The sequence below is a fragment of the Pogona vitticeps genome, chromosome 4 (genome assembly GCF_051106095.1).
Source record: "Pogona vitticeps strain Pit_001003342236 chromosome 4, PviZW2.1, whole genome shotgun sequence".
NCBI lineage: Eukaryota > Metazoa > Chordata > Lepidosauria > Squamata > Agamidae > Pogona > Pogona vitticeps.
Genome location: NC_135786.1, coordinates 130,177,691 through 130,205,381, shown reverse-complemented (window position 1 = coordinate 130,205,381; position 27,691 = coordinate 130,177,691). Strand labels below are relative to the sequence as shown.

The following is a 27,691-nucleotide window of genomic DNA, read 5'->3' as shown; positions in this document are numbered from 1 at the left end:
GAAAAACCAGAGATCTGTTCAAGAAGATTTGAGATGTTAAAGGAACCTTTTGTGCAAAGATGGACATGATAAAGGACAAAAATGGTAGGGACCTAAGAGAAGCAGAAGACATCAAGAAGAGGTGGCAAGAATACACAGAGGAATTATACGAGAAAGATCTGGATGTCCTGGACAACCCAGATAGTGTGGTTGCTGACCTTGAGCCTGACATGAGTTCTGCCGAAGAAGATCTGGAATGCTGGGCAATCAGAATCGCAGGTAGCTGAATCGCCACAGATTCTCCTCACCCGGTAGCCAGAGTGACGGAGAAGCTTCGGCAAGGACTCATGACACGAAGATCCGAAGCCCACATGAGTGCTTCCCATAGAAACATCAGGTCGACCAGCCCTGAGTTTTAGCAGGATGAGGTGTTTAGATGACTGCTGTTGCTATAAAATCTGCACCCAGAGGCTTGCAAGTTTGTGGAAGCAACAAGTCAAACACTTTGGCTCGCATCCACGCTCTTACTTATCCTGGACCCTGTTCTCTGGACCCCTGGCTTTGGACTCTTACTGCTGACTATGGTTTGTGTTTTGGGTTTGGCGTTTTGGTATCTGCTTTGCATCTTCTGGACTTCTGATATTGGACTGGTTTATTGGACTGTTGACTGTTGAAACCCCCTGGGAACATGACAGAGCCAGACATCCTGAAGAGTGAAGACAAGTGGGCCTTAGAAAGCATGGCTAACAACAAGGCCAGTGGAGGTGATGGCATTCCAGTTGAACTATTTAAAATCTTAAAAGATGACGTTGTTAAGGTGCTACACTCAATATGCCAGCAGTGGCCAGAGGACTGGAATAGATCAGTCTACATTCCAGTCCCAAAGAAGGGCAGTGCCAAAGAATGCTCCAACTACCGTACAATTGCACTCATTTCACATGCTAAAATGCTCAAAATCCTCCAAGGTAGGCTTCAACAGTATGTGGACCAGGTACTCCCAGAAGTACAAGCTGGATTTCGAAGGAGCAGAGGAACTAGAGACCAAATTACTAACATATGCTGGATTATGGAGAAAGCCAGAGAGTTCCAGAAAAACTTCTGTTTCATTGACTATGCAAAAGCCTTTGACTGTGTGGACCACAGCAAACTATGGCTGTACTGGGAGTACAGCTTGTACTCCCAGAAGTACAAGCTGGATTTCGAAGGAGCAGAGGAACTAGAGACCAAATTACTAACATATGCTGGATTATGGAGAAAGCCAGAGAGTTCCAGAAAAACTTCTGTTTCATTGACTATGCAAAAGCCTTTGACTGTGTGGACCACAGCAAACTATGGCTAAGAAATGGGAGTGCCTGACCACCTTATCTGTCTCCTGAGAAATCTATATGTGGGACAGGAAGCAACAGTTAGAGCTGGATATGGAACAACTGATTGGTTCAAAATTGGGAAAGGAGCACGACAAGGCTGTATATTGTCTCCCTGCTTATTTAACTTATATGCAGAATACATCATGGGAAAGGCTGCACTGGATGAATTCCAAGCCGGAATTAAGATTGCCAGAAGAAATATCAACAACCTCCGATATGCAGATGATACCACTCTGATGGCAGAAAGTGTGGAGGAATTAAAGAACCTCTTAGTGAGGGTGAAAGAGGAGAGCGCAAAAATGGCCTGAAGCTCAACATCAAAAAAACTAAGATCATGGCCACTGGTCCGATCACCTCCTGGCAAATACAGTGGTGCCTCGCTAGACAGTTACCCCACATGACAGTTTTTTCGCTAGACATTGACGTTTTGCGATCGCTATAGCGATTCGCAAAACAGTGATTCCTATGGGGGAATTTTGCTGGACAATGTTTGGTCCCTGCTTCGCAAACCAATTTTCACTAGACAGCAATTTTGACAGCTCCCTCCGCGCTCGCAAACAGGTGTTTTCGGGAGTTAATCTTCGCAAGACAGCGATTTAAACAGCTGATCGGCGGTTCGCAAAGTGGCTTTCCTGTGGCCGAACTTCGCTAGACAACGACGATTCTTCCCCATTGAAACGCATTAAACAGGTTTCAATGCATTCCAATGGGGAAATGCTTTTCGCTAGACAATGATTTCGCTAAACAGCGATTTCAGTGGAACGGGTTATCATCGTCTAATGAGGCACCACTGTAGAAGGGGAAGATATGGAGGCAGTGACTGATTTTACTTTCTTGGGATTTGTGATCACTGCAGATGGTGACAACAGCCATGAAATTAAAAGACACCTGCTTCTTGGGAGGAAAGCAATGACAAACCTAGACAACATCTTAAACAGCAGAGACATCACCCTGCCAACAAAGGTCCGCATAGTCAAAGCTATGGTTTTTCCAGTAGCGATGTATGAAAGTGAGAGCTGGACCATAAAGAAGGCTGAACGCCAAAGAATTGATGCTTTTGAATTGTGGTGCTGGAGGAGACTCTTGAGAGTCCCCTGGACTGCAAGGAGATCAAACCTATCCATTCTGAAGGAAATCAACCCAAAGTGCTCACTGGAAGGACAGCTTCTGAAGCTGAGGCGCCAATACTTTGGCCAACTCATGAGAATTGAAGGCTCCCTGGAAAAGACCCTGATGTTGGGAAAGTGTGAAGGCAAGAGGAGAAGGGGACGGCAGTGGACGAGATGGTTGGACAGTGTCACTGAAGCTGCCAACATGAATTTGACCAAACTCTGGGAACCACTGGATGACAGGAGGGGCGGGTGTATTCTGGTCCATGGGGTCATGAAGAGTCGGACATGACTTAACGAGTGAACAACAACGACATATTATGCTAAGTTGGGCTGGTTTTCTATTCAGCTTTTCCCCAAGTCCATTTTTTCAGTTATTTGATACATTTCTCTATATCACTGTTTGGGGTCAATGGCACTGCCTTGATTCAGTCCCTTTTGTTGTTCCCTCCAAAATGCTTATCGTTCCTTTAACAGTGGGTAACTGGGAAAGGGTTCATCATGGCATCAGTTAGAGGGAAGATTACACATAGGCATGAATGTAACCAAGTTCATTCAAAGTTAGACATAGCCTGCCTGACCACAGTGTCTCAGAATCTTTGGTGGCCCTTTCCAGACTGTAATAGGTGGAGATTTTGGTAATACACATTCATGAACATGTAAATGCATTTACATCCCATACACATCTCAACCCAAATGAATTATCAGTATATATTTGTTGTCCTCTGACATATTAGTCAACTGGTATTGCTGGCTGGAGCATCCGGGAAGTTGTAGTCCCAAAAATATTTTTGTTCTATCTGTATCGTGTTATACATTTCACAGACTAAGGGTGCAGTTGCACTTTGAAGACTTCTGGGTTGTGGTTTAGTATCTGCAAAACACTCTTCCAGCATCATATTACAAACAAATTGACTATTTTTCTCTCTCTGCTTCTGTTACAATCCAACTTTCATGCCTTCTGATGGTAACTGAATAATAATCATATGCCAGGTCAAATCAGTTCTGACATGGAGACCCTTTTTTAGGGTTTCTAAGTAGAAAGTATACAGAAGTGAACTATCATTCCATTCTTCCAGTGGTGCTCTGGGTCTGTGCAGCTTGCCCAAGGCCACACAGGCTGACTCTATTCACAGGAAGCACAATGTAGAATAAAACTCCCAACCTCTGACTCCTCAGCCACATAACTAAACAACTATATCCAGACAGTGGTAACTTGGAATACAGTCACGTGGATGATCTTGGCTTTGGTCTTCAGTGACACATCCTTATACATGATTATCTTTTCTAGCTCCTTTGTAGAACCCTTCCAACTCTCAATCTTCTCATTTCTTGCTTACAGTCTTCATTTGAAAAGACAATTGAACTGAGGTTTACAAAACCTTTAACAATTTTAATTTCTTCATTGTTAGCATTAAAGTTATGTAGCTCTTCTTGAGTCACGATTTGTAACTACTTAATATTCAAATGAAGTCCTGTTCTTGAACTTTCTCCTCTCGTTTTCCTCAGGAGTTGTTAGCAAATCATGGCCAGTTTCTGCAAGAAATATGGTGTCATTTGCACTCATCTTAAATTATTGATGTTTCTCCCACCAATTTTCACTCCTCCTTCATCTGAATCTAGCCCAGATTTCCATGTGATATCTTCTGTGTACAGCCATGGAGGTAAAATTCACACTTCTCTGACACAATGAGAATCCATTCTGTTTCATCATATCGTGTTCTAACAGTAGCTTCTTGTTCGTAATATAGGTTATGCATCAGGAGAATCAAGTATTGAGGCACACCTGTTTCTTTCAGAGCAAGTAAGATCATACATTTACTGAACCCCAAAGCCTTGTATGGCTCCTACGCAAGCTATGCCTTATTTACCGCAGCATGAGGAGGAACAGTCTCCCCAGCATGGGTCAGAACTATTAAAACCCAGAGGCTACTAGTATGGAAGTATTGCCCCCAGACTTTAGTAATCTTCAGCTAGAGATGAATCTGCAGCCCAGCAACCACAACAATTATGACTCAAAAAAACATTTAAAGATTTCAAAAGAACATTCCTTCTTGCCCTTAATGTACACATGGCGGTTTTTCTGAACTATATTCTGAAGGCCCCAAATAAGTAGTATTTTCCTTAAAACCTCATATTGTAATGCATCTTCTTTTATGAAAGCACCTGTGCTGTTAGCATTACTTGTGGTAAAACCAGTTTCTTCTCACGTTAGAAATCAGCCTAAAATAACCAGAGGGAAGGCCTGTTGTGAGAAAGGGCGCAGGATGCATGTAGAACCCAGAGGCAGGTATTCTGACCAACACACTTCAGATTCCCTTTTAGTGGGATCTTCATTGTATCAAACTTTTTTAAAAGCACAGAGAGACTACAACAAGAAGCACTCACCTGCTTTATCAGTCAAGCTCATCTAAGTCACCATGTTTTCATGAATATTCCTATAATTTGCTGGCTATTACAAATGGATTAGCAGAACACATTGATTCCTTTTTTGTTAAACTTACTGTGCACAAAATTACGACCAGATGAGGAATACACATTCCCAATAATTGCTATTCAGAAAGAAGTATGTAATACTAGTGACTGTTTCCTCTTTCAGCCACATGGTGGGAGTATAGGCAAGCACATGACTTGCAAGTCAGAATTTTAGTCTGTTGGAAATTCACAGGGAGCTCATAGCAGCTCTGTATACAGAAGGCATCTGACTTAAAAAGAAAGCATTAGCGCGGCAAAGGTCTCAAAGAAGAACAATTTCTCCCTCAGCAGCACTGTGAGAATTAAAAGCTTTGTATTTGGGCCACCAATTGAAGAGGACATAGTTGTGAGCTATGGACGCCTGCTTCAAGAACACACAAGGTCTGTATCTTTTGCTCTTTCTCTCTGTTTCTAGAGTGTTCTGTGTATCAATTCATTACACTGTTCCTGAAGAGAAGAAAAGTGGGTCTCTAGTGGCTAATGTGCTGAAAGATTTAAAACTGAAATCAGGGGAGCTTTCGGCTCGCAGAGCCCAGCTAGTGTCCAAAGGCAATAAGCAGTACTTCCACCTTGATATCCACTCTGGGGATCTGTTAATACATGACAAAATAGACAGGGAAGCTTTGTGTGGACAGACTGAACCTTGCTTACTACAGTCTCAAATTGTGCTGCAAACACCCTTGAAAATCTACAGTATTGACATGGAGATAGAAGATGTAAATGACAATGCACCCAGTTTTTCTAAAAATGAATTTTTGTTGGAAATTCCTGAGCATGTTCCCCCAAATACGAGATTCCCCTTGGAGTCTGCCCAAGATGAAGACCTGGGACAAAACAGCATACAGAACTACACACTCAGTGCCAATGAGTATTTCCATCTGGGGGTGGAAAGCAACACAGAGGGAAGCAAATATGTAGAACTCGTTCTGCAGAAATCACTGGACAGAGAGAAAGAGCCACACTTTGCATTGACTCTTATGGCTGTTGATGGAGGGCTGCCACAGAGAACTGGCACCATTCAAATCAAGGTTAATGTCCTGGACAACAATGATAATTCTCCTCAGTTTAGTCAGTCAGAGTATAAGGTAAAGATAAAAGAAAACACCCCTCGGGATACTCTGATTCTCAGAGTGGAAGCCTTAGATATGGACTTTGGTTCTAATGCAGAAATCACTTACATCTTTCATCGACCGTCTGCAAAAATATATAATTTGTTTCATTTAAATGAAATGACTGGGGCAGTCACTGTTTTGGGAGAAACCGATTATGAAAAAGAAACCAGTTATGACATGAATATCAAAGCAACAGATGGTGGAGGACTTTCTGGGCACTGCAAGGTTCTGGTGGAGATTGAGGATGTGAATGACAATGCTCCAGAAGTTTCTGTCATTTCTGTCAATAGTCCTTTGCCTGAGGATTCTCCCCTGGAGATGCTTGTTGCCCTCTTTAATGTTATGGACAGAGACTCAGGAGACAATGGAAGAACGCTCTGCTCTGTAGACATGAATTTGCCCTTCGTTATAAAGAGTACCACGGATAATTTTTACCAGCTTGTGATCCAGAGTCCCCTGGACAGAGAGAAAGTCACAGAGTACAATATCACCATCACCGCCACAGACAGGGGCTCCCCTCGGCTCACATCCACAAGAATAATTAATGTTCAAATCTCAGATGTCAATGACAATCTTCCTGTATTTGAAAAGACTTTATACGAAATGCAGATATGGGAAAATAATATTCCAGGCCTGCTGATTGGCTCAATCCATGCTGTTGATCGGGACACAGAAAAGAATGCGAAAGTGAGCTACCAGCTTTTGCCTGGGAAGCTTGGGGGTAACCCTGTGGCCTCTTACATCTCTGTCAACTCAGAAACTGGAAATGTGTATGTCCTCCGATCTCTGGACTATGAACAGATCAAAGACTTCCAAGTCACAGTAAGGGCAACGGATGGTGGGAATCCTCCACTGAGCTCAGAAGTAATTGTCCGAGTCTTTGTCATGGATGAAAATGACAATGCTCCCTTCTTCCTGTACCCCCTTCAGAACAGCACAGCCCCCTGCAATGAGCTGCTTCCCAAGACTGCGGAGGCTGATTACTTGGTGACCAAAGTGGTGGCCGTGGATGGGGATTCTGGCCAGAACTCGTGGCTCTCCTATGAACTGCTGAAAGCTACTGACCCCACTCTTTTCAGCATAGGAGCCCAGAATGGAGAGGTGAAAACCAAGAGACCGTTGAATGAGCGAGACACAAGCAAACAGAGGCTTATCATCCTGGTCCGAGACAATGGGGTCCCTCCACAGACCAGCACTACAACGCTCAATATTCTTCCAGTGGATGGCTTTTCTGATCCTTATATGAAGATGGTTGATGTCAGGCAACAGGATCCAGAAGGAGAGGAGGAAACCTTGACCATGTATTTGGTGATCTGTCTGGCTGCAGTCTCAGCTCTGTTTCTGATATCTGTTGTTTCTTTTGTTGTTATCAAAATCTATAAGAAAGGCACCAGGGAATGTTTCATTGCTGCACCTCCTCATATCCCTCCTGCCAGACCTGATATTCCAGAGACCTGTTCAGATTCTCAGACTGGGTCCCTTTCCAGGAATTATCAGTATGATGTTTGTTTAACGGGTGGATCCTTAAGCAGCGAGTTCCGATTCCTCCGGCCTCTCATTCCTGTTTTTTCTGTGGGGGAACCAATTGTCCCTGTGAACCCCAAGACCTCTTCAGGTTCCCAAGACCTTCATGACCATTTAGATGGCAATAAATCAACAGAACAGGTAAGATGATTATTGTTCTGTATATCAGGGAAATCAGATCAGGTCTGTCAAGTCTAATATTTCTTTTTCTTTTTTTCTTTTTTAACCTACTTGCATTATACTTTCTGGCTGTTTTGTTATTTATGTTTTGGGAATAGGGCTTCACCGGCCTAGAATAGGAAGTACATTCAGGTTATGCATCCAGTACTGGATTTGGTTCAGGTGACTGAAACATACAATATACTCATACCCTCATGCCCCACATACATTGATATGTGCATACATATTTAGATATGATTCATTCTCCCTGTCATCCTGGCACACAATGAAGAGGAAATATAAGCTGCATTGCCAGAAGCGTTTTGCCCACCGTGCACCTAACCAGTTGGCCTGCAAGAGAAATGTGGGGAAACACCTTGTCAATAGACATGTATACGTCCTTGGGATAGAAAAGAAGACACAGTTATATAATGGTGGAATCCTTTCTATTTGAGAAATGCATCCTCTGCACCACCATCTTTATTGTTGGCTGTTTTTCTGTTTCCTTATCTTCTCTTTGGGTCTTATTTTGTCTTCCCATCACTGGACCTTCCCTTGCCTCCATAAATTATCCACCTGAATTAATCATATCTTAAAGGACCTGTCATTAACTGCCTAGTTCCTGTCTTACACTCTCCCTTTATTGAGTCAATCAATCTCATGTTAGGTCTTTTTTCCTATTGCCTTCCATTTTTCCTAGCATTATTTTATTTTCCAGTGAGTTGTCTTCTCATGATGTCTCAAAGACATGATAGCCTGAGTGTGATCATTTTAGCTTCTACTGGCAGTTCATGCTTGCATTTGATTTGATCTAGAACCTGTTGTTTCTTTATATCCATAATGTCTATAAAGCTCTTATTCAAAGAGCCTATCTTCATTGCCTAGCTTTCGTATGCATGAATTGTAACTGGGAATACCATAGTATGGATGATTGTACTCTGTCTCCACTGACACATTCTTAAACATGAGGATCTTTTCTGGTTGCTCTTCGTAGTCCAAGTGTTCTTCTGATTCCTTGGCCAGGGTCTCCCTTTTGATTTATGATAGAACAATAGTATTTAAAATCTTTCATTTCTTCTCTACTAAGTATTATCTAAAAGTGAAAGAAAAGGGAATGCAAACTTTCCAAAATTAAGAAATAATAAAGAATTTTTAATTGTAGTCAATTTCCTCTCTGTGGTAATGTTTTAAATGCTAACATTTTGTGTGAAAAGAGTTATAGGACAATGAAGGAAACAATAAAATCCTGAAATGCATGTATTTTAACACAAACCTTTTAAAAGCTAAGTATTCTAATTTCCCTTGCTGTTTGGTCTGCTGCAGGGATTGACTGGTTCCCTCCTTTTTCTGATGATCAGATTACATAATTGCTAGAGCAAACTATCCCATCCCCAGAGTGTTCCTACCCACATCTCTCTGCATCCCTGTCAGGGGCTACTGTTTTTTATGTGAGGATAGGATTGCCCTGTTTTGGTTTGTTTCCACCTTGTGTGGTCACTGGAAGTGAACAAAGCAAAGTTTCCTGCCTTTGATTTGCCAGCTGGTTTCAATTTCCAAATATTTGTAAGTGGCTAAAGAAGACAACAAAGCCACTTCACAATACTCGGAAATTAAATACTTCCCTGCTGTTTTCTGGAGGAACAAATGAAGCATATATCTATTAAGACAGTGCTGATGCACTATATCACTTAGAAAAAAATAAAAACAACTTGAAAACTTCCTCCCAGAAGTAGAAAGAAAGAGGAATAGCAAGAAGGGGGATCTTTTTGGTTGTTGTTTTCTATGTTTTTTTTAAACAGGAAGGCAGGCCAAATAGGGTCAATTTGGATGGAAGGATATCATGAAATGGCATACCGGACCTCTAGCCAACCTTGAGCAACCCTATTCCTCTAATTGCAAACATGTTGACAAGCCCTATATCTGAATTGAGTTTTCCACAAAGGAAACCTGAGGCTCAAGGACAATTAAAAGGACACTGAGGGAGGGGACTTGAATGCGCGGATGAGGAATTCAGGAGACCTGGTGGGGAATTTCCCCAATGTTTTATGTGTTTTAAATGCTCTGCTATCAACTAGATACAGCTGTGAGAAACTCTAATTTTCCTCTAGCAGTAGCAGAAAGACATGGAAGCGGCAAGAATGGGGCATGGCAAATTTGAAAGGGAAAGGAAAAACTTTTGACAAAATGTTAACCCTGATAAAGAATGGCAGGTTTTTTTGAAGATTTGTACCTCAGCTTTCAAACAAGTGACTCTCAAGACAGCGTGAAGGAGAGTGTAGTAATACTACACACACACTCTTTTCCCAAAACCTCACACAATCCAGACCACACACAATCCAGTAGTCCATAAATTTCTGTGTGATGGATGGGCCCCAAACATATTTCCCTTTGGTTCAACCCCCTGACACCAGCTGGAGTGAAAATGTTCTTTCTAGCAGAGAGAAGGAAACAAACTCCCTGCAGAGGAAGCAGCTTGACCCATCTCTTGCCATAATGTTTCTTACTTGGAGATGTGGAGAGCAGCTCCTAGGGGCCCGACAGTTGAATGCAGAGCCCAGAGCTTGCTTTCTGTCTCTACTGCTATTGAGAGTGAGGTGGGAAGGAGGGAAGACAAGAGAGTGATGGTTTTTGTGTGATGCTGAACTGTTTCACTAATCCATAGCTTGGAAAATAAAAAAATATTCTTTCAATTATTTCTAGAATGTATGGGGGAAGTGTAAACTCATACAGAAATACCCTAACCACACACTTATTTTAAACCATGAAATAGCAGTCAGGTTTGTTCTGGATTCCCCCCCCCCCAAATGAAAATCCCTTAACCTAGGAGGGAGAAAAATGTGGCTCCCCAGATGTTGTTGGACTGTCTTCATCCCTCTGCCCTGGGTATACTGGCTAGGGTTCTTTGGAGTTGCTATCCCATGACATCTGGAGGCAGTGATGGATCATAGCTAAGAGGGGGAGAATGCCCTCTTGAAATTCTGTGGTGAGGTGCCCCACAGTCCTGGTCCATCTGGTCAGTTCGTCATAACCTGAACCGCATATTTATTTGGGAAATAAATACAGCAAAGATACTGAAACCTTAAAGCAAAATCAGACAGCACTGCGATAGCCAGTGAGGAAGCTGACAGAACAGAGAGAATGGGATGTTCTAAGAGGTGGCATTTACTGTGGATGACTGTAGGTGAGTGATGCAGAGTATCAAGTCCTGTATCCAGATGTTTCCTCTTCTTTCCAATGTTCTTGGATTAGATGCAGTAAATGAAAAATCTGATATGATGAAATTTTCTTTTAAAAAGTGCTTTGCAACTTGATTGGGTTTTTTTCCTGGAGATTGCAGATTTGTAATTTCTGGAATATATTTCCAGATCAGTTGCTCTTTTACATGTTTACTAAATATGAGATGCTGGGCATATGTATCAGTGATCTAACATGCATTGTGTGGCCTGCAAGTCATGTTTCAATAGGGTGAGCCTTGTCAGTCACAAAGCTCTTAATGATGACATCTTGATAAACTGAGTTGATGGTACTGCCAATATGTGAAAGAAGTTCTTTTTTTAAAAAATGTTTTTGGATCTTTGGGGTTCAGTGTATACTTGAATAAGAACTAACAAAGCCAAGTGCAGTTTTACTAAGAATTCTTCCATGTTACTGGACCTTTTAGGCTCAGGGATTTTCTTCTCCAAGAAGAATATGCAGACCAACCAGTCATAGAAGCTTCTCTCAGACTAAAGCCACTGCTTCCATGTAATTCACTAGGCCAACTCATGCTAGGCCTTCTTCCTAAAGAAATATCACACGAAATTGAGATGTTAATGTCACTCAACTGCACAGGGGTTCAAATCGTGACCAGATTCATCCTTGTGTGTGAAATGAGAAGAAACAAACTCCCCCCCCCTCCTCACTGTGGGAGAGCAAGGTTTTCTGTAGGAAAGGCAACCCTGGAAAGAATTTGAGCATTATCAAGGGTGATTTTTTTGCAGGTTTCAGCAGTTACACAAAAGCTAAAACAGCAGAAATGGATGCCTTGTTTCATGGACTTTTAAAAATTAGAATTATGTGCTTTTTGAAACTTTCATGAGCATTCAGCCCACACTTTGGCGGTTTATGTATGCACGTTCTCAATGTCAGAAAATGAAAAGAGCATTGAGATAATTTGTAGAAATGGGCAATGATGAAAGGAGGAGGTAAGGGAAAGCATTTGGTGTCTTCCTCTCATTCCCGAGGTAAAATCTTTAGCAGGGCTTGAAAATCCTCAATAAACCATCTCACCCTAACAAGACAGCCTCTTTCACTATAAATAAGACATAGGCAGGATTTCTTTACCTCTCCTGTTATAATTTTTAAAAAGGAGGCTTCAACTATATGGTAGTATCTGTGTTTATTCATGTATAACATTTGAGAGAATGTATTTTATGCAATTACTGCGAGCCTTTACTACAGAACATTTTTCTACATGTGTTGCAAATGGTACTCTACGGACATTGTTCTATATGGCAAGCACAAGGTGGTGCTATTGCACCACAAATAATAGATCAGAGATCCGGTTCAGTCTTGGAAATCTGAAAGGGTTAATCAGACAAAGGAATCTCAACCTAAAAGGCAGCAGACCTTCCACCCAAGCAAATTTTTAAGAAGCATTCAGGAGAAAAGGCCTCCATAACCATCAGTACAAAACATAAATAAAGGAAAATGCAAAGATTTGCCTTGGACATTTTGCAGTGAAAAACCAGCTCCAGTCGTTGCTTTAGAAATAATCATAGAGCACTTTCGGATCTGACTTGAAGGAGGCTGGAAAAATGGAAACTCAGCTTGACAGCAGGCAAGTTTTGGTTTTTCTCCTTTATTTCTCTGCATGTGTAGCAATGTGTGAGTCTATCCTGTATTCAGTGCCTGAGGAAAAGAGAAGTGGGTCTCTGGTGGCTAATGTGCTACAAGATTTGAAAGTGGATGCAAAAGAGCTGTCTGATCGGAAAGCCAGGCTGGTGTCTAAAGGATCTAAGCAATATTTCCAGCTCGATCCTCATACTGGGAATGTGGTATTGAAGGAGAAAATAGACCGAGAGGTTCTGTGTGGTCAGAAGGACCCTTGCTTTCTGCTTTTTGAAATCATATTGCAAAATCCACTGGAGCTGCACAGAATCAAAGTCCAAATAGAGGACATCAATGATAACCCTCCCAAATTCTCCAGCAGTCAAATTGTTTTTGAAATATCTGAACAGATTCCAACAAATACACGGTTTCCTCTGGAAACTGCTGAGGACTCAGACAAAGGAGAAAATACTGTTCAGAATTACACAATTAGTCCTAATGAACATTTCAGGTTGGACATGCAAAGCAGCAGTGATGGCAGCAGATCTGCAGAACTTGTGCTGGAGAAAGCATTAGACCGTGAGTTGAATCCACAGATTACCCTCATTTTGTCAGCTGTGGATGGAGGGATCCCTCAAAGAACTGGAACAACGCAAATAATAATTGATGTTCTGGATGCTAACGATAACGTGCCTCAATTTGAACAATCTGTTTACAGAGTGAAACTAATGGAAAACAGCTTGCCAGGCACAGTGGTCATGAAAACTGAAGCCAGGGATAATGATTTTGGTTCTTATGCTCAAGTCACTTATTCCTTCAGTCAAGCACAGGAAAATGTCCTGAGATCATTTAAGTTAGACAGCCAGACAGGAGAACTTACAGTCGTAGGGGAAATTAACTATGAGGAAAAAAATAACTACGAGATGAATATCAGAGCCACAGATGGAGGAGGGCTCTCTGCGTATTGCAAAGTCATTGTGGAGGTTGTAGATGAGAACGACAATGCCCCGGAGGTGACCATAACATCCATCACCAGTCCCTTGCCAGAGGACTCTCTTCCAGGCACCGTGGTGGCTCTCTTCAGCGTCACAGACCAGGACTCTGGAGACAACGGTAGAACCACTTGCACCTCTGAAACAGATCTGCCCTTTGTGCTAAAGGCCAGTGAGAACAGTTATTACCAGCTAGAGACCCAATGGCCTCTGGATAGAGAAAAGGTTTCTGGTTATAACATCACCATCACCGCCACAGACAGAGGCTCTCCCCAGCTCACTTCAAGAAGGATTATTACCATCCAGCTCACTGATATCAACGACAATCCCCCAGAATTTGAGAGGCCTTTCTATGACATGCAGCTGTGGGAGAACAATATTCCAGGTCTTCTCATTGGCTCAGTTCACGCCGTGGATCTGGACACAGAGCAGAATGCCAAAGTGATCTACTCCTTGTTGCCTGGGAAGATCAAAGATGGCCCTGCATCCTCTTACATCTCCATTAATTCTGAAAGTGGAAGCCTCTATGCCATCCGATCTATGGATTATGAGGACATAAAAGATTTCCATGTGACCATCCAAGCTGTGGATAAAGGTTCACCTCCACTGAGCTCGGACGTTACTGTCCAAATTCATATAATGGATGAGAATGACAATGCCCCCTTCCTCCTCTACCCTCTTCAGAACAGCACCTCCCCTTCCAGCGACCTGGTTCCCAGAGGGGCAGAAGCTGGCTACCTGGTCACTAAAGTGGTGGCCGTGGACAGAGACTCTGGCCAGAACTCTTGGCTGTCTTATCAGCTTCTGAAGGCCACGGAACCAGGTCTCTTCACTGTTGGGGCCCACAATGGGGAAGTGAAAACCTTGAGGCCAGTTAATAAACGAGATGCCATGAAGCAGAACCTTATTGTGGTTGTCAGAGATAATGGGCATCCTCCCCAGTCCACCTCCGCGACACTCAGGATTCTTCTGGTGGAGGGCTTCTCTGACCCTTACCTGCAAATTGCAGAGATCCCCAAGGAGGAAGCAACACAGAAGGAAGATCACGCCCTGACTCTGTATTTGATCGTATGCTTGGCTGCCATCTCATCCGTTTTCCTCTTTTCTGTATTAGTGTTTATTGCCATCAAGATTCAGAAGAAGAGAAAGCTCATGGCAACCTATAACTCTGAGCCCAATTTTCCAGCGGGATCCAATACCCAAGAGAACCGCATGGATTCTGGTACCCTTTCCCAGGCCTACAACTATGAGGTGTGCTTAGCTGGAGGTTCTCTGAACAGTGAGTTCAGGTTTCTCAGGCCTTTATTTCCTGTTTTTTCAATGGATCTTCCCAACTGTCAGGGAAATCCAAGGAATTCAAGTGGTTCCCAAGAACTTGCTATCCATACAGAGGAAAATAAACATATGAACCAGGTAGGAATGCTGTTGTAATCCTTTCTTAAGGTTATATTACTGTATTCTGACTGTGCCCATAATGTGTAAGCCTGAAAGTAACAGATTTCAGGGAATCTGAGAGAGTGTTTTTTATTTCCATTTATTCCGCTTTCCTTGTTTTTGCAGATGAAGTAGAATATCAGTTTATTTTTTACATAGTAACTTGGTGAATGGCCAAATTATGTCTTTCTGTACCTTTGTGAAGCTGACTGTTCTTTTAGTCAATGTGTTCAGCGAGTACGTGTGTCACCAAAAAGCCGGAAAAGGAAGGTAATAGATTAGTCTTGCAGAGAGGAATCTGCAATCTTTAAAGTAGAAAATAATTTTCAATATATTCATTTTGGGGAAAAACTCAGTTTGGAATATATAGTCTTTCCAGTAATCCCTTCTTATATTCATCCCCAGCTGAAATTTGTTAGAGGACAAAGACGGTCATGATAAACATACCTAGAAACAAAATTTTCAGAACAAACCAAACAAACATATAAAAAGCGCATTTCTACTTTCTGTTATTATTCAGCCACACGATGGCAGTAGAGGCAAAGATATGACTTGCAGCTTTGAATTTTTGTTTAAGAAGAAAAGTGTTCTCGGCACATTCACAGCCATGGAAACGACAAGATCGTCCTACCTTCTTTAGGAGAGGAACGAGGAAGAAGAGGTGGAAGAGAAAGAAGATGAAAATTCAGAGGAAGCACTGAACAAAGGAGTGTCAGAAGTCACACAGCTGCATTGCTTCTGTGATAAAGAAGGTCCATTTGAAGAAGGAAAGGAGAAAAGCAGAAACTGTTCAATGGAAATGGTCACTGGATGAATTAAGCTTTATATTTGGACCAGAAATTGAGGGAGGAGGCAGGAAGTATAAGCCATGGAAGCCTGCTTCAGGAACATACAAGGTTGGTATCTTTTGCTCTTTCTCTCTGCTTCTGGAGTGTTTTGTGTCTCAATTCGTTATTCTGTGCCTGAAGAGAAGAAAAGTGGGTCTCTGGTGGCTAATGTGCTGAAAGATTTAAAACTGAGAGCAGAGGAGCTGTCTTCTCGCAGAGCCCAACTAGTGTCCAAAGGCAATAAGCAGTATTTCCGCCTTGATACCCGCTCTGGAGACCTTTTGATAAATGACAAAGTGGACCGAGAAGCTTTGTGCGACCAGGCTGAGCCTTGCTTACTGCTGTCTGAAATTGTGCTCCGAAGTCCCTTGGAGCTCTACAGTATTGAAATGGAGGTAGAAGATGTGAACGACAATGCTCCCAATTTTCCGAAAAATATGTTTGAACTTGAAATACCTGAGAATGTCCCCATGAATACACAATTTTCCCTGGAATCTGCCCAAGATGAAGACCTGGGACAAAATAGCATCCAGAACTACACACTCAGTCCAAATGAGTATTTCCGTCTGGGTGTGGAAAGCAATCCTGATGGAAGCAAACTGGTGGATCTCATTCTTGAGAAACCACTGGACAGGGAGAAGGAGCCACACTTTGGACTGACACTTATGGCTGTTGATGGAGGGACCCCACGGAGAACAGGCACAGTTCAAATCAAGGTTAATGTCCTGGACATTAATGATAATTCTCCTCAGTTCACACAATCTGAATATAAAGTAAAGTTAAAAGAAAACAGCCCTCAAGGTACTCTGGTCTCCAAAGTGGAAGCCAGAGATTTAGATTTTGGTTCAAATGCTGAGATCACCTACTCCTTCCATCGAGTGTCTGGAAAAATACACAGTTTATTCCACTTAAATCAAGATACTGGAGAAATCACCATTATGGGAGAAATTGATTATGAAAAAGAAACCAGTTATGATATGAATATCAAAGCAACAGATGGAGGAGTCTTTCTGGACGCTGTAAGGTCCTGGTGGAAGTTGAGGATGAAAATGACAACCCCCCAGAAGTGTCAATTATATCTCTTACCAGCATCATAGAAGAAGACGCTCCTCTAGATACTGTGGTGGCCCTGTTCAGTGTCTCAGACCTAGACTCTGGAGAAAATGGAAGAACTGCCTGCTCTGCAGAGATGAACTTGCCCTTTGCATTAAAATCGAGCAAGAAAAACTATTATCAACTTGTGATCCAAAGTCCCCTGGACAGAGAGAAAGCCACAGAGTATAATATCACCATTGCAGCTATGGATTGGGGCTCCCCTAGGCTTACGTCCACAAGAATCATTCATGTTCAGATTTCAGATGTCAATGACAACCCTCCTGTATTTCAAACTCCTTTATATAAAATGATGATATGGGAAAATAATATTCCAGGACTTCTGATTGGTTCAGTCCATGCTGTTGATCAGGACACAGATAAAAATGCCAAAGTGAGCTACCAGCTTTTGCCTGGGAAGCTTGGAGGTAACCCTGTGGCCTCTTACATCTCAGTCAACGCAGAAACTGGAAATGTGTATGTCCTCCGATCTCTGGACTATGAACAGATCAAAGACTTCCAAGTCACAGTAAGGGCAACAGATGGTGGGAATCCTCCACTGAGCTCAGAAGTAATTGTCCAAGTCTTCATCCTGGATGAAAATGACAATGCTCCTTTCTTCCTGTACCCCCTTCAGAACAGCACATCCCCATGCAATGAGCTGCTTCCCAAGACAGCAGAGGCTGGTTACCTGGTCACCAAAGTGGTGGCTGTGGATGGAGATTCTGGCCAGAACTCCTGGCTCTCCTATGAACTGCTGAAGGCCACCGACCCCACTCTTTTCAGCATAGGAGCCCAGAATGGTGAGGTGAAAACCAAGAGACCATTGAATGAGCGAGACACTGGGAAACAGAGGCTTGTCATCCTGGTTAAAGACAATGGGGTCCCTCCACAGACCAGCACCGCAATGCTCAACATCCTTCCTGTGGATGGTTTTTCTGACCCTTATATGAAGATGGTGGATGTCGTCCCACAAGTACATGAAGATGAAGGAACCTTGACCATGTATTTGGTGATCTGTCTGGCTGCAGTCTCAGCTCTGTTTCTAATATCTTTTGTTTCTTTCATTGCTTTCAAAATCTATAAGAAAGGCACCAGGGAATGTTTTGTGGCTGCACCTCCCCACTTCCCTCCTGCCAGACCTGATATTCCAGAGACCTGTTCAGATTCTCAGAGTGGGTCCCTTTCCAGGAATTATCGCTACGATGTTTGCTTAACGGGTGGATCCTTAAGCAGCGAGTTCCGATTCCTCCGGCCTCTCATCCCTGTTTTTTCTGTGGGGAACACAAACATTCCTGTGAATCACAGGGTATCTTCTGTTTCTCAGGACAAATCTGAAGAGCTTATGGATGAAGAGCCAAAGTATCAGGTGAGAGAACTCTAAATAGGTTTTAGCTGAAGGCATTGATTGTTTCTAATGTTAACAATTACAGGGAAAAGATGGTGCTGATGAAATTTCAGTCAAGGAAATTTATAATAGCTGATGTGCAGCTGTCCAGTGGAGCATCTGAACCCCACATAAATGGATTTTGAGTTTTTTCAAAATGTATATACTTACTCTGTTTCTGTTGTTGTTATCTTTCATCAAATCATCTCCTACATACAGCGAATGTATGAATAAGTAGTTTCCAAAATGTCCTGTCCTCAAATGCCCTTCTTCATTATTGTAAACGAAGCCAGACCCGTGGCTTCCTTTAATAAGCACTGAAGTCAGTCCATCTTGTATTTGGTCTTCCTCATTTCCTGATGCCGTCTATCTATCCAAGCATTGTTGTCTTTTCCAGAGAAAATATTCATCCTAGGACCTATTAATTAATTAACATCTATATGTCACCATTCTTCAGTCAAGGTAGGATGCACATAATTCACGGTGTTCTTCAGTCCAGGTCCTGACCAAGACTAGATCAGTTGAGCTTCAGCAAGAATGCTGGGTCATGTGTGAGGGTACCAGAAGCCCTGATGTCAGGATACTTCTCTCTGCTTACCGACTGTACAGTCTCTTTGCCAATTTATTGGGAAATTCTGGAATCAGTAGCACATGTACAGTACAGTTGCCATACTGTATTGCCTATTTGGTCATGTTTTATCTAGAGTTTTATCCAGCCTTGTCACCTTGTGCCTGTTTTCACCATTAGCTTGCCAGGATGTATGTAACCCTTGTAGAAGCCAAGATGTGAGGCAGAATGTGCGGTCAGTTGCCATTGCCTTTCAGTTATGGATAAGCAATGACTACCAACTTACTGCTGACATGTTTATGTTGTAGAGTTACTCATCCTCTCACAATTTACTTGGTAGATATTGCAATCTTGGTACAAAGCCTAGCATGTTTGCAGACAATTGAGACCTTTTCCGCAGAGCTACCAAAAACAGGGTACCTAAAGGAAGGGAGCTGTAGAAACACATGGGAAAGGAAAATGTAACAAAGTATTCATGCAAAGCATGGAAAAAGCTGTTGTAGCTATTTTAAAAAATAGTAGTTAAGATATGATGGATTTTGTTGCTTTTGCTTGACATGGAAATATCATGCAGAACTTGAAAAAGTGTGTTTGGAGGTTGTACTACAATGATCACACTTTAGCCTTGTTGATGACCATACTGGTTAAAGGATTTGTGGAATTGTAGTGCGTTATTCTAATTTTCTTTTATCATTGTTTACTAAATCTTGAATTTTGTGGAAAGGGGTTTCAACAATGATAAAAAAGTGACAAAATATTTTTTGAACAACCAATACTGCATCTGTTTGTTTTAGCATTATGATGTGATCCTGTGAGCTCTTACACATAGGAGCAGTTTTCAAGCAGTTCTAAGCTGTTTCAGTAAAAACATGCTGTGGTACCTTAAAGAACTACGAGTTTCCTTTGACACAAGCTTTCATAGAGAGTATCTGATTTCGTCAGAGGTATAGAATGTTGCCTCAATAGGCAAATTATTGTATACAGTGGTGCCTCGCTTAACGACGTTAATTCAATCCAGCGAAATCACTGTAGAGTGAAAACATCGTAAAGTGAAATAAAAAATCCCATTGAAATGCATTGAAAACTGTTCAATGCATTCCAATGGGCTGAAAACTCACAGCCCAGCAAAGATCCTCCATAGGGGCGGCCATTTTCTGGTGCCTGTAAAGCGAAAAATGGCTCTTAAACACAGCGGGGAGACATTTTGTACACCCAGCAGCCATTTTGAAACCCGACGATCAGCTGTTTTTGATTGTCGTAAAGTGAAAATCGGTTCCCGAAGCAGGGAACCGATCATCGCAAAGTGGAAAAACCCCATTCAACCCATTGTTTTGCGATTGCAAAAGTGATCACAAACACATCGTCATCAAGCGGATTCATCGTTAAACGGGGTAATCGTAAAGCAGGGCACGACTGTACATGTTTGAGTTGTTGGAGTGCTGAAGTGCTATCAGGTTCTGACTTATGACAACTCTATGCATGAATGACCTCCAGAATGTCTTATCATTAACAGACTTGCTCAGCTTCCATAGACTTGGGCATGATGGTATAACTAGTGAGCAAAGGAATTGAAATGCAGAAAGTATGGATTTTGAATATTTATCTTAACTTTGATCTTTAACAAACAATGGCTGTTTAGAGGCTATGCATTGGCTATGCACTGGCTTATCCTATGAGCAAGGTTTCAGTCAATGGTTGGGTGGTACCAGTGACACTCTAGCATAGATGCTTAACCATTTATTATGATGAAAAATCTTAATAGAATAAAAAATCTCCTTCCCTGTTATCCTTTCGAAAAAAGCTAAAGACCCATCTCTTCAGGCAGGCTTTTAACAATTATAACGGAATCTCTGAACCCCATTTTAGCAGATATGAGATACACTACATTTGGATAAAAAGTAATGACCAAACCAGTAATTTTTTTTACTGACAAAGAAGGGATCTGAACTTGACTTTCTCTTCAGCATTCCCAACCATTACCCTGTATTAGTTTTTTTAAAATAAATGCTCAGTATATAAATATACTGATAAATATAACATGTGGAAGGAAAGATAAGATTGGGGACATCCAGAAACAGAGGAACTTGTCTCATCATGGCGCAACAAGGTGCATGATGATGGTTTGAGATGGGGTGAAGAAAAAGAATTCAGGAAAGATATGAGGTATATTCTAGATAGAAGGGAATGGGGTAAAGGTAGCATATTAACAAGGAAAAACAGGCACAAGAAGAAGTGTATATTGGAAGGATTGTAAAATGTCTGTAAAAGACCTAAGAGGTAGGAATATAATGCAGAATTCCAGTGGGATCTAGAGTTAAGGAGAGGAGAAGAAAAAGCATGGGCCAAATAAGAACTACAGTTTTGTTGAGTGTTTTAAATAATCATGTAAACCCCATTCCCAGTGCAGATATTTTCAGCACCACTTGGCTGGGATGGTAGAGAGACACATATTCTCCATTTGCCTCACTTCCCAGGCAACATGGCCCTGTCTTAAAGGCAGAAGAAGCAGGTAGATAGATGTGCTCCTCCTGGCTCCTCAAAGTCTGCGTCCGAAAAATTTGCCAGGCAAAGCAGGTTGAGCCACATTCCTTCTCAGCCAACCAGTTCTTGGGAGTTGAGGGTGGCAGCCCTCAAGGGGGTTCTGCTCTTTACTTTTCCCAAACCAGATACCTAATCTGTAGACCTTCTCTTCCACTCTCCAAGTGTCTAAGATGCTCTCAGAACACTTCGCTGCTCCTTCATAACTCATCTTTACCCATAAACTGTGAGCTACACATAGCTGAGTTAATCAAAAGCAAAACCAATATTGAAGGAAAGGAACTTCCCAACACGAGGAAAAGATGTATACTGTCCTCATATCCAGTTTATTTCAAGGGCAGGGATTCCCTGTTGTGACCGCCTTCCCAAATCGATCAGATGATGGTTTATGATGGCCAGATTAGCTGTAAAGAAAGAAAGATGGACACAGGCTGAAGAGAATAACCATGTTTTGATGATTTTATCACCTCCTCTTCCCTAGAGATTCCCTCAAAAATGCTACCTTAAGCTCTGTATTCAGTACTCCCCACCACCAGCAAGCCCAGTATGGATTTCGCATACATATTCCATGTGGATTAATTTTCAGTTGCTGCTTCTTTTCCTTAATGCTTGGTATTATGAGGAGAACACTCCAAAACACCAGCACAGGTGCACCGTGAGGCAACAGTAGCTTCCACAAAGTTATAGGATACTTAATCAACAGCTTAGGTTCTGGAATCTCAACTTTTGTGATAAGGAACTGTGAATATATTGGTCAAATTATGACTGATGACCAGGAGTTTTTATATAATTTGATCAATATATTCACAGTTCCTTATATATATATATCTTTTTCTCTGGGTGCCATCTTAGTCGATAGGATTGGCTACCAGCATGGCATATTTCCTCCTATCTCTTGCTGTTTGGATTAGTTGTTGGTTATTAATGCTTGGCCAGTCTCTGAGGTTACTTATCCAAGCACTCCATCTTCTATCTCTTCCACATTTGCCCGTTATTTTCCCTCCAATTATGTATTGCAATTAATTTGTCATAACAAATTATGTGTCTGGGATATGAGAGCTCTTGTTTCTTTATAGCCAGCTCTGGCTGAAGCTGCATGGCCAAATACCACAAGATTGGCTCCACTTATAGAACAGGTAGATTCAAAATATTTTTTTTCACTCACAAAGGTTGATTCAAATAAGTCCAGCTATTTTTGCTCCCAAAGCACGTTCCCCCCCCCCGCCACTTGGGGGCTTCTACTTTTTCAAACTATAACTGTTTGAATGTACCTTTTCCCTGTGTGGTTTGTTGTGATGCATTCTTGTAAAGATGGGGGGGGTGCCAGTAGGTGATGTTTCAGTGACACGGGCAGTTGGGGCATGATGTTCAGGACCAGGAGATTCTCCCCTGATCACCCTCCTGATTTTTTCATTTTTATTTTTTAAAAAGTACATAAATGAGATTAGCACTAGATCACCCTGTCACTTTATCATTCGGTCATCATTATTATTACTTCCTGTACTTACACTTCATAAAACAATCAGCAGAGGTGAGAGCAGAGGAAGACAGGATCGCCAGAGGAAGGAAAGAAAGGAGGAGGAGCTGTGCAAATGGAAGGCAAATCACATCACATCCAGTATGAATGATGAACTCTCAAATCAGTCTGCAGCTCCTGTGTGAACACTGACTGCAGTTTCAAACATAATACCGGCTGTGTGAATCAAATTGTTTCCCAATGTAGTTGCAGCATCTGTTTCTTAGATTGCAATTATACCTGTAGGATATTAATCTTTAAAATCATGAACATTTAATTAAAAATATCATTCATTTCAGTATCAGTAATGACATGTAGCAAAACACTACTGTATCTACTGCCGGAATGAACTATACCAGTGTAAAAGGTTTCCACCACTGGCATTATAGAAATGATGAAAGGGAAATTTCAGTAGCTGCTTTACAGAGACCTCTCTTGAGTTTCAAATTTACCTTGAGAGAAACTGGAAATATCTCAGAATGCTAGGCACATTTCCATGGGATTTATTCTCCTATACTTCTGTAACTGTGGTGTGAGCCTTTTCACTATTTAATGCCTGAGGAAAAAAGAGTGGATTCTCTGGTAGCTAATGTGCTAAAAGATTGGAACATGGAAATTCACATTCCTGTTCAGAAAGCCAGGGTGGTTTCTAAGAGCTCCAAGCAGTATTTCCTGCTAGATCCTCATTCTGGGAATGGGACACAAAAGAAACTCTGTGCTGTCAGGAAGAACCTTGCATTCTCTTTTCTGAAATCATATTTTTCCCATTGAACCACGAGGTGGCAGTATTGGAAAACACATTCCTTGACTTTCAGACTCCTTTCAAAGCAGCAGCATTGCGGAAGCTATTAGCAGACAAAACTGAACCAGAGGGAAGCAGGATCTTTGAAATAAAAACAATATTTAAGATGTCAGAATGTTAACCACAGCAGTTTCAACAACAAGAGGTGATCACAGGAGAAAATCAGAAGACTTGCATTTTGGAAAGAATTTGCTAATTTAACCAGGAAGAAACTGGAATCATGGAAGGCTGCATCAGCAATTTACAAGGTCTGTATCTTTTGCTCTTTCTCTCTGTTTCTGGAGTATTCTGTGTCTCTATCCATTATTCTGTACCTGAAGAGAAGAAAATTGGCTCTCTTGTGGCTAATGTGCTAAAGGATTTGAAGCTGGAAATAGGGGAGTTTTCTGTTCGTAGAGCCCAGCTAGTTTCCAAAAACACTAAGCAATATTTCCAGCTGGATACTCGCTCTGGGGATCTCTTGGTAAATGAAAAAATTGACAGAGAAGCTTTGTGTGGACAGACTGAGCCTTGTCTACATCTCTCCCAAATCCTTCTGGAGAACCCTTTAGAGCTCTACAGAGTTAACATAAACATAGAAGATGTGAATGACAATGCTCCCAAATTTCCGAAAAATGCATTTGAGCTTGAAATCCCTGAGAATGTCCCCATAAATACACGATTCCCCCTGGAGTCTGCACAAGATGAAGACCTGGGTGAGAATAGCATTCAGAACTACACGCTCAGTCCCAGTGAGCATTTCCAGCTGGGTGTGGAAAGCAATCCTGATGGACAGAAATATGTGGATCTTATTTTGGTGAAACCACTAGACAGAGAGAAAAAGCCGCAGTTTCAACTCATACTTATGGCTGTTGATGGAGGAGTGCCACAGAGAACAGGCACGGTTCAAATTAAGTATTAACATTTTGGACATCAATGATAATTCTCCTCAGTTCACACAGTCTGAATATAAAGCAAAGTTAAAAGAAAACAGCCCTCAAGGTACTCTGGTCTCCAAAGTGGAAGCCACAGATTTAGATTTTGGTTCAAATTCTGAGATCACCTACTCCTTTCATCGAGTGTCTGGAAAAATACACAGCTTATTCCACTTAAATCAAGATACTGGAGAAATCACTGTTTTGGGAGAAATTGATTATGAAAAAGAAACCAGGTATGAAATGAGCATCAAAGCAACAGATGGAGGGGGTCTTTCTGGACAATGCAAAGTCCATGTGGAGATTGAGGATGTGAATGACAATCCCCCAGAAGTGTCAGTCTTGTCCCTTAAAAACATCATACCAGAAGATGCTCCCCTGGGCACAGTTGTGGCACTCATCAGCATCACAGACCCAGATTCTGGGGATAACAGCAAAACAATCTGTTCTAGTGATATAAACCTACCCTTTGTGTTAAACACTACCCTGAATAATATTTATCATCTTCTGATCCAAAGTCCCCTGGACAGAGAGAAAGTCTCAGAGTATAATGTCACCATCACAGCCATGGACAGGGGTTCTCCTAGGCTTTCTTCAACAAAAAGGATTAATATTCAGATCTCAGATGTCAATGACAACCCTCCAGTATTTGAAAAGGCTTTTTATGAAATGCAAATATGGGAAAATAATATTCCAGGTCTGCTAATTGGCTCAATCCATGCTGTAGATCGGGACACAGATAAAAATGCCAAAGTGAGCTACCGGCTTTTGCCTGGGACGGTTGGAGACAGCATTGCAGCCTCTTACAGTTCAGTTAACTCAGAAACTGGAAATATATATATTCTCCGATCTTTGGACTATGAGCGAATCAAAAACTTCAAAGTCACAGTGAGGGCAACGGATGGCGGGACTCCTCCACTGAGCTCAGAGGCAATTGTCCAAGTCTCCATCCTGGATGAAAATGACAATGCTCCTTTCTTCCTGTACCCCCTTCAGAACAGCACAGCCCCCTGCAATGAGCTGCTTCCCAAGACAGCAGAGGCTGATTACCTGGTCACCAAAGTGGTGGCCGTGGATGGGGATTCTGGCCAGAACTCCTGGCTCTCCTATGAACTGTTGAAGGCCACCGACCCCACTCTTTTCAGCATAGGAGCCCAGAATGGAGAGGTGAAAACTAGGAGACCCCTGAATGAGCGAGACACAAGCAAACAGAGACTTATTATCCTAGTCAGAGACAATGGAGTCCCTCCACACACCAGCACTGCGACCCTCAATATCCTTCCAGTGGATGGCTTTTCTGATCCTTATATGAAGATGGTGGATGTCAGGCAACAAGATCCAGAAGGAGAGGAGGAAACCTTGACCTTGTATTTGGTGATCTGCCTGGCTGCAGTCTCAGCTCTGTTTCTGGTTTCTATAGTTTCCTTTGTTGTTATCAAAATCTACAAGAAAGGCGTCCGGGAATGTTTTATTGCTGCACCTCCCCACTTTCCTCCTACTCGACCTGATATTCCTGAGAATGGCTCGGGTTCAGAGAGTGGGTCCCTTTCCAGGAATTATCACTATGATGTTTGTTTAACGGGTGGATCCTTAAGCAGCGAGTTCCGATTCCTCCGGCCTCTCATCCCCGTTTTTTCTGTGGGGAACCCAAGCATTCCTGTGAATCACAGAGTATCTTCTCTTTCCGAAGATAGTCCTGAGCAGGCTGTGGATAAAGAATCCAATGGGCAGGTGAGATAAACTGGATAAACCACATAATTTCTGCTGTACTCTTATGTCATTTTCCCTTTTCTGTTACTTCTGTGTGCATCTTTAGGGCAGATTGGGCTCATTCTGAAAGTATTCTTTGCACTTGGTACCTTATCCTTTTTCCAAATGGCTACTCTGCATCATCTCATTCTACCTGATCCTGGTAGGATTAGCACTAATCACAACGGGGAAATTGTACTGTTGCAGTAGCAGTTCAGAAAGCAATGGCATTTACCAAAAGGAGATGAATACTGAGGCTAGTCTCATGTGACACCCTCCCCTGCTGGTTTCTCAATATTCAAGTCCTGTCTGAAATTAGGAATCAGTATGGGCAGTGGAAGACAGGAGGGCCTGGCATGCTCTGGTCCATGTGGTCACGAAGAGTCAGACATGACTTAATGACTAAACAACAACAAATGGTGTTTTTTTTAATGGGGGGGGAGGATGCAAATATTTAGGTGGCAAGGAATAGTAATCACAACAAAGTGGTTCAAGAATTTCTTTCTTTTTGTTTTGTTTTCTTCTTTTCTTTTTACATTATATGGAAAGCCACTCTGCTTGACGGAGTGAAATCTGACAGAGCAGCTGCTATCGATAATCTGCGTTGCAAATGAATCTGCAAACAGCCCAAGGAAGATTATTTTTTTATGATGGTGTGATTTTTATAGTCAAAGCTTTGTACTTTTTAAAGATTGCTGATTGTCTCTTAGTACTGCAGGACTGTAATGAGTGCTGTCATAGTAAGTGATTTTTAGAACTATTTATACCTTCACCCTTGAGTGCATTTCTGGTACATATGTGCATACCTTTATAGAGTGGGAATATTCCTGCCTTGCCTGGAGGGTGATATATGCATCTGTTACATAAGAAGTTTTTTTTTCTGATGGTATCTAGTGGGCTTGAGTTGTAAGGAAGATACAGAGAATAATCTAAGTAATTTGTATGCAAGTCTAAAGAACCCCATTAAACGGAAGCTTAATCCAAGAACTGTTGGACCTTATTTATGAAACTGTTGAATAAAAGATTAGAGGCATAAATTGTGGCAAAATACAGAATTAATAATTTATTTATAAGACCTATTCTATGAGATTTTTGAGCCAAAGAAAAACTATTCTCAGACAGGGCTTTTTTTTTTTTTTTTAAGAAAATTAGTCATTTTTAAAAAAATCTTGTATAAATTCTCAAAATCTAATTTTTTTTAACCATTGATTTTTACCTATCCTGGCTACCAGTCTAAGGTACACTGCAGTTAGAGTTCTCCCTCTCTGTCTCTTCTTTTAGCCCTTCCTAGGTCTTTCTGGCATGTAAAGAGTTACTGACCTTACACTCAATTCTATT

The 27,691-nt window shown here is 41.8% G+C and overlaps 2 protein-coding genes across 8 annotated transcripts in view; both read left to right on the top strand.

The window, feature by feature from the left end:
* The window catches only part of LOC110082079 (protocadherin beta-16), a 186,594-nt gene that overhangs the window by 114,077 nt on the left and 44,826 nt on the right, over positions 1-27,691 (top strand). The window contains exon 1 of one of the 7 annotated variants that reach the window (XM_072998378.2): positions 12,551-14,939. The exons of the other annotated variants lie outside the window; for them this stretch is intronic. Within the exon in view, the coding sequence (XP_072854479.2) occupies positions 12,588-14,939 (2,352 nt within the window). The 5' untranslated portion in view covers positions 12,551-12,587. Of the gene's footprint in view, positions 1-12,550; positions 14,940-27,691 lie in introns of those variants that run through there. 7 annotated transcript variants of the gene reach the window in all.
* Positions 15,829-16,912, top strand: LOC144588625 (protocadherin beta-16-like). Its single transcript, XM_078391730.1, has one exon. It carries the CDS (start codon positions 15,829-15,831, stop codon positions 16,882-16,884), a length of 1,056 nt encoding a protein of 351 aa, XP_078247856.1. The 3' UTR covers positions 16,885-16,912.

Bases quoted from the DNA above. Each gene is read 5' to 3' on its own strand.
- LOC144588625 (XM_078391730.1), top strand. From the start codon at position 15,829: ATGGAAGCCTGCTTCAGGAACATACAAGGTTGGTATCTTTTGCTCTTT.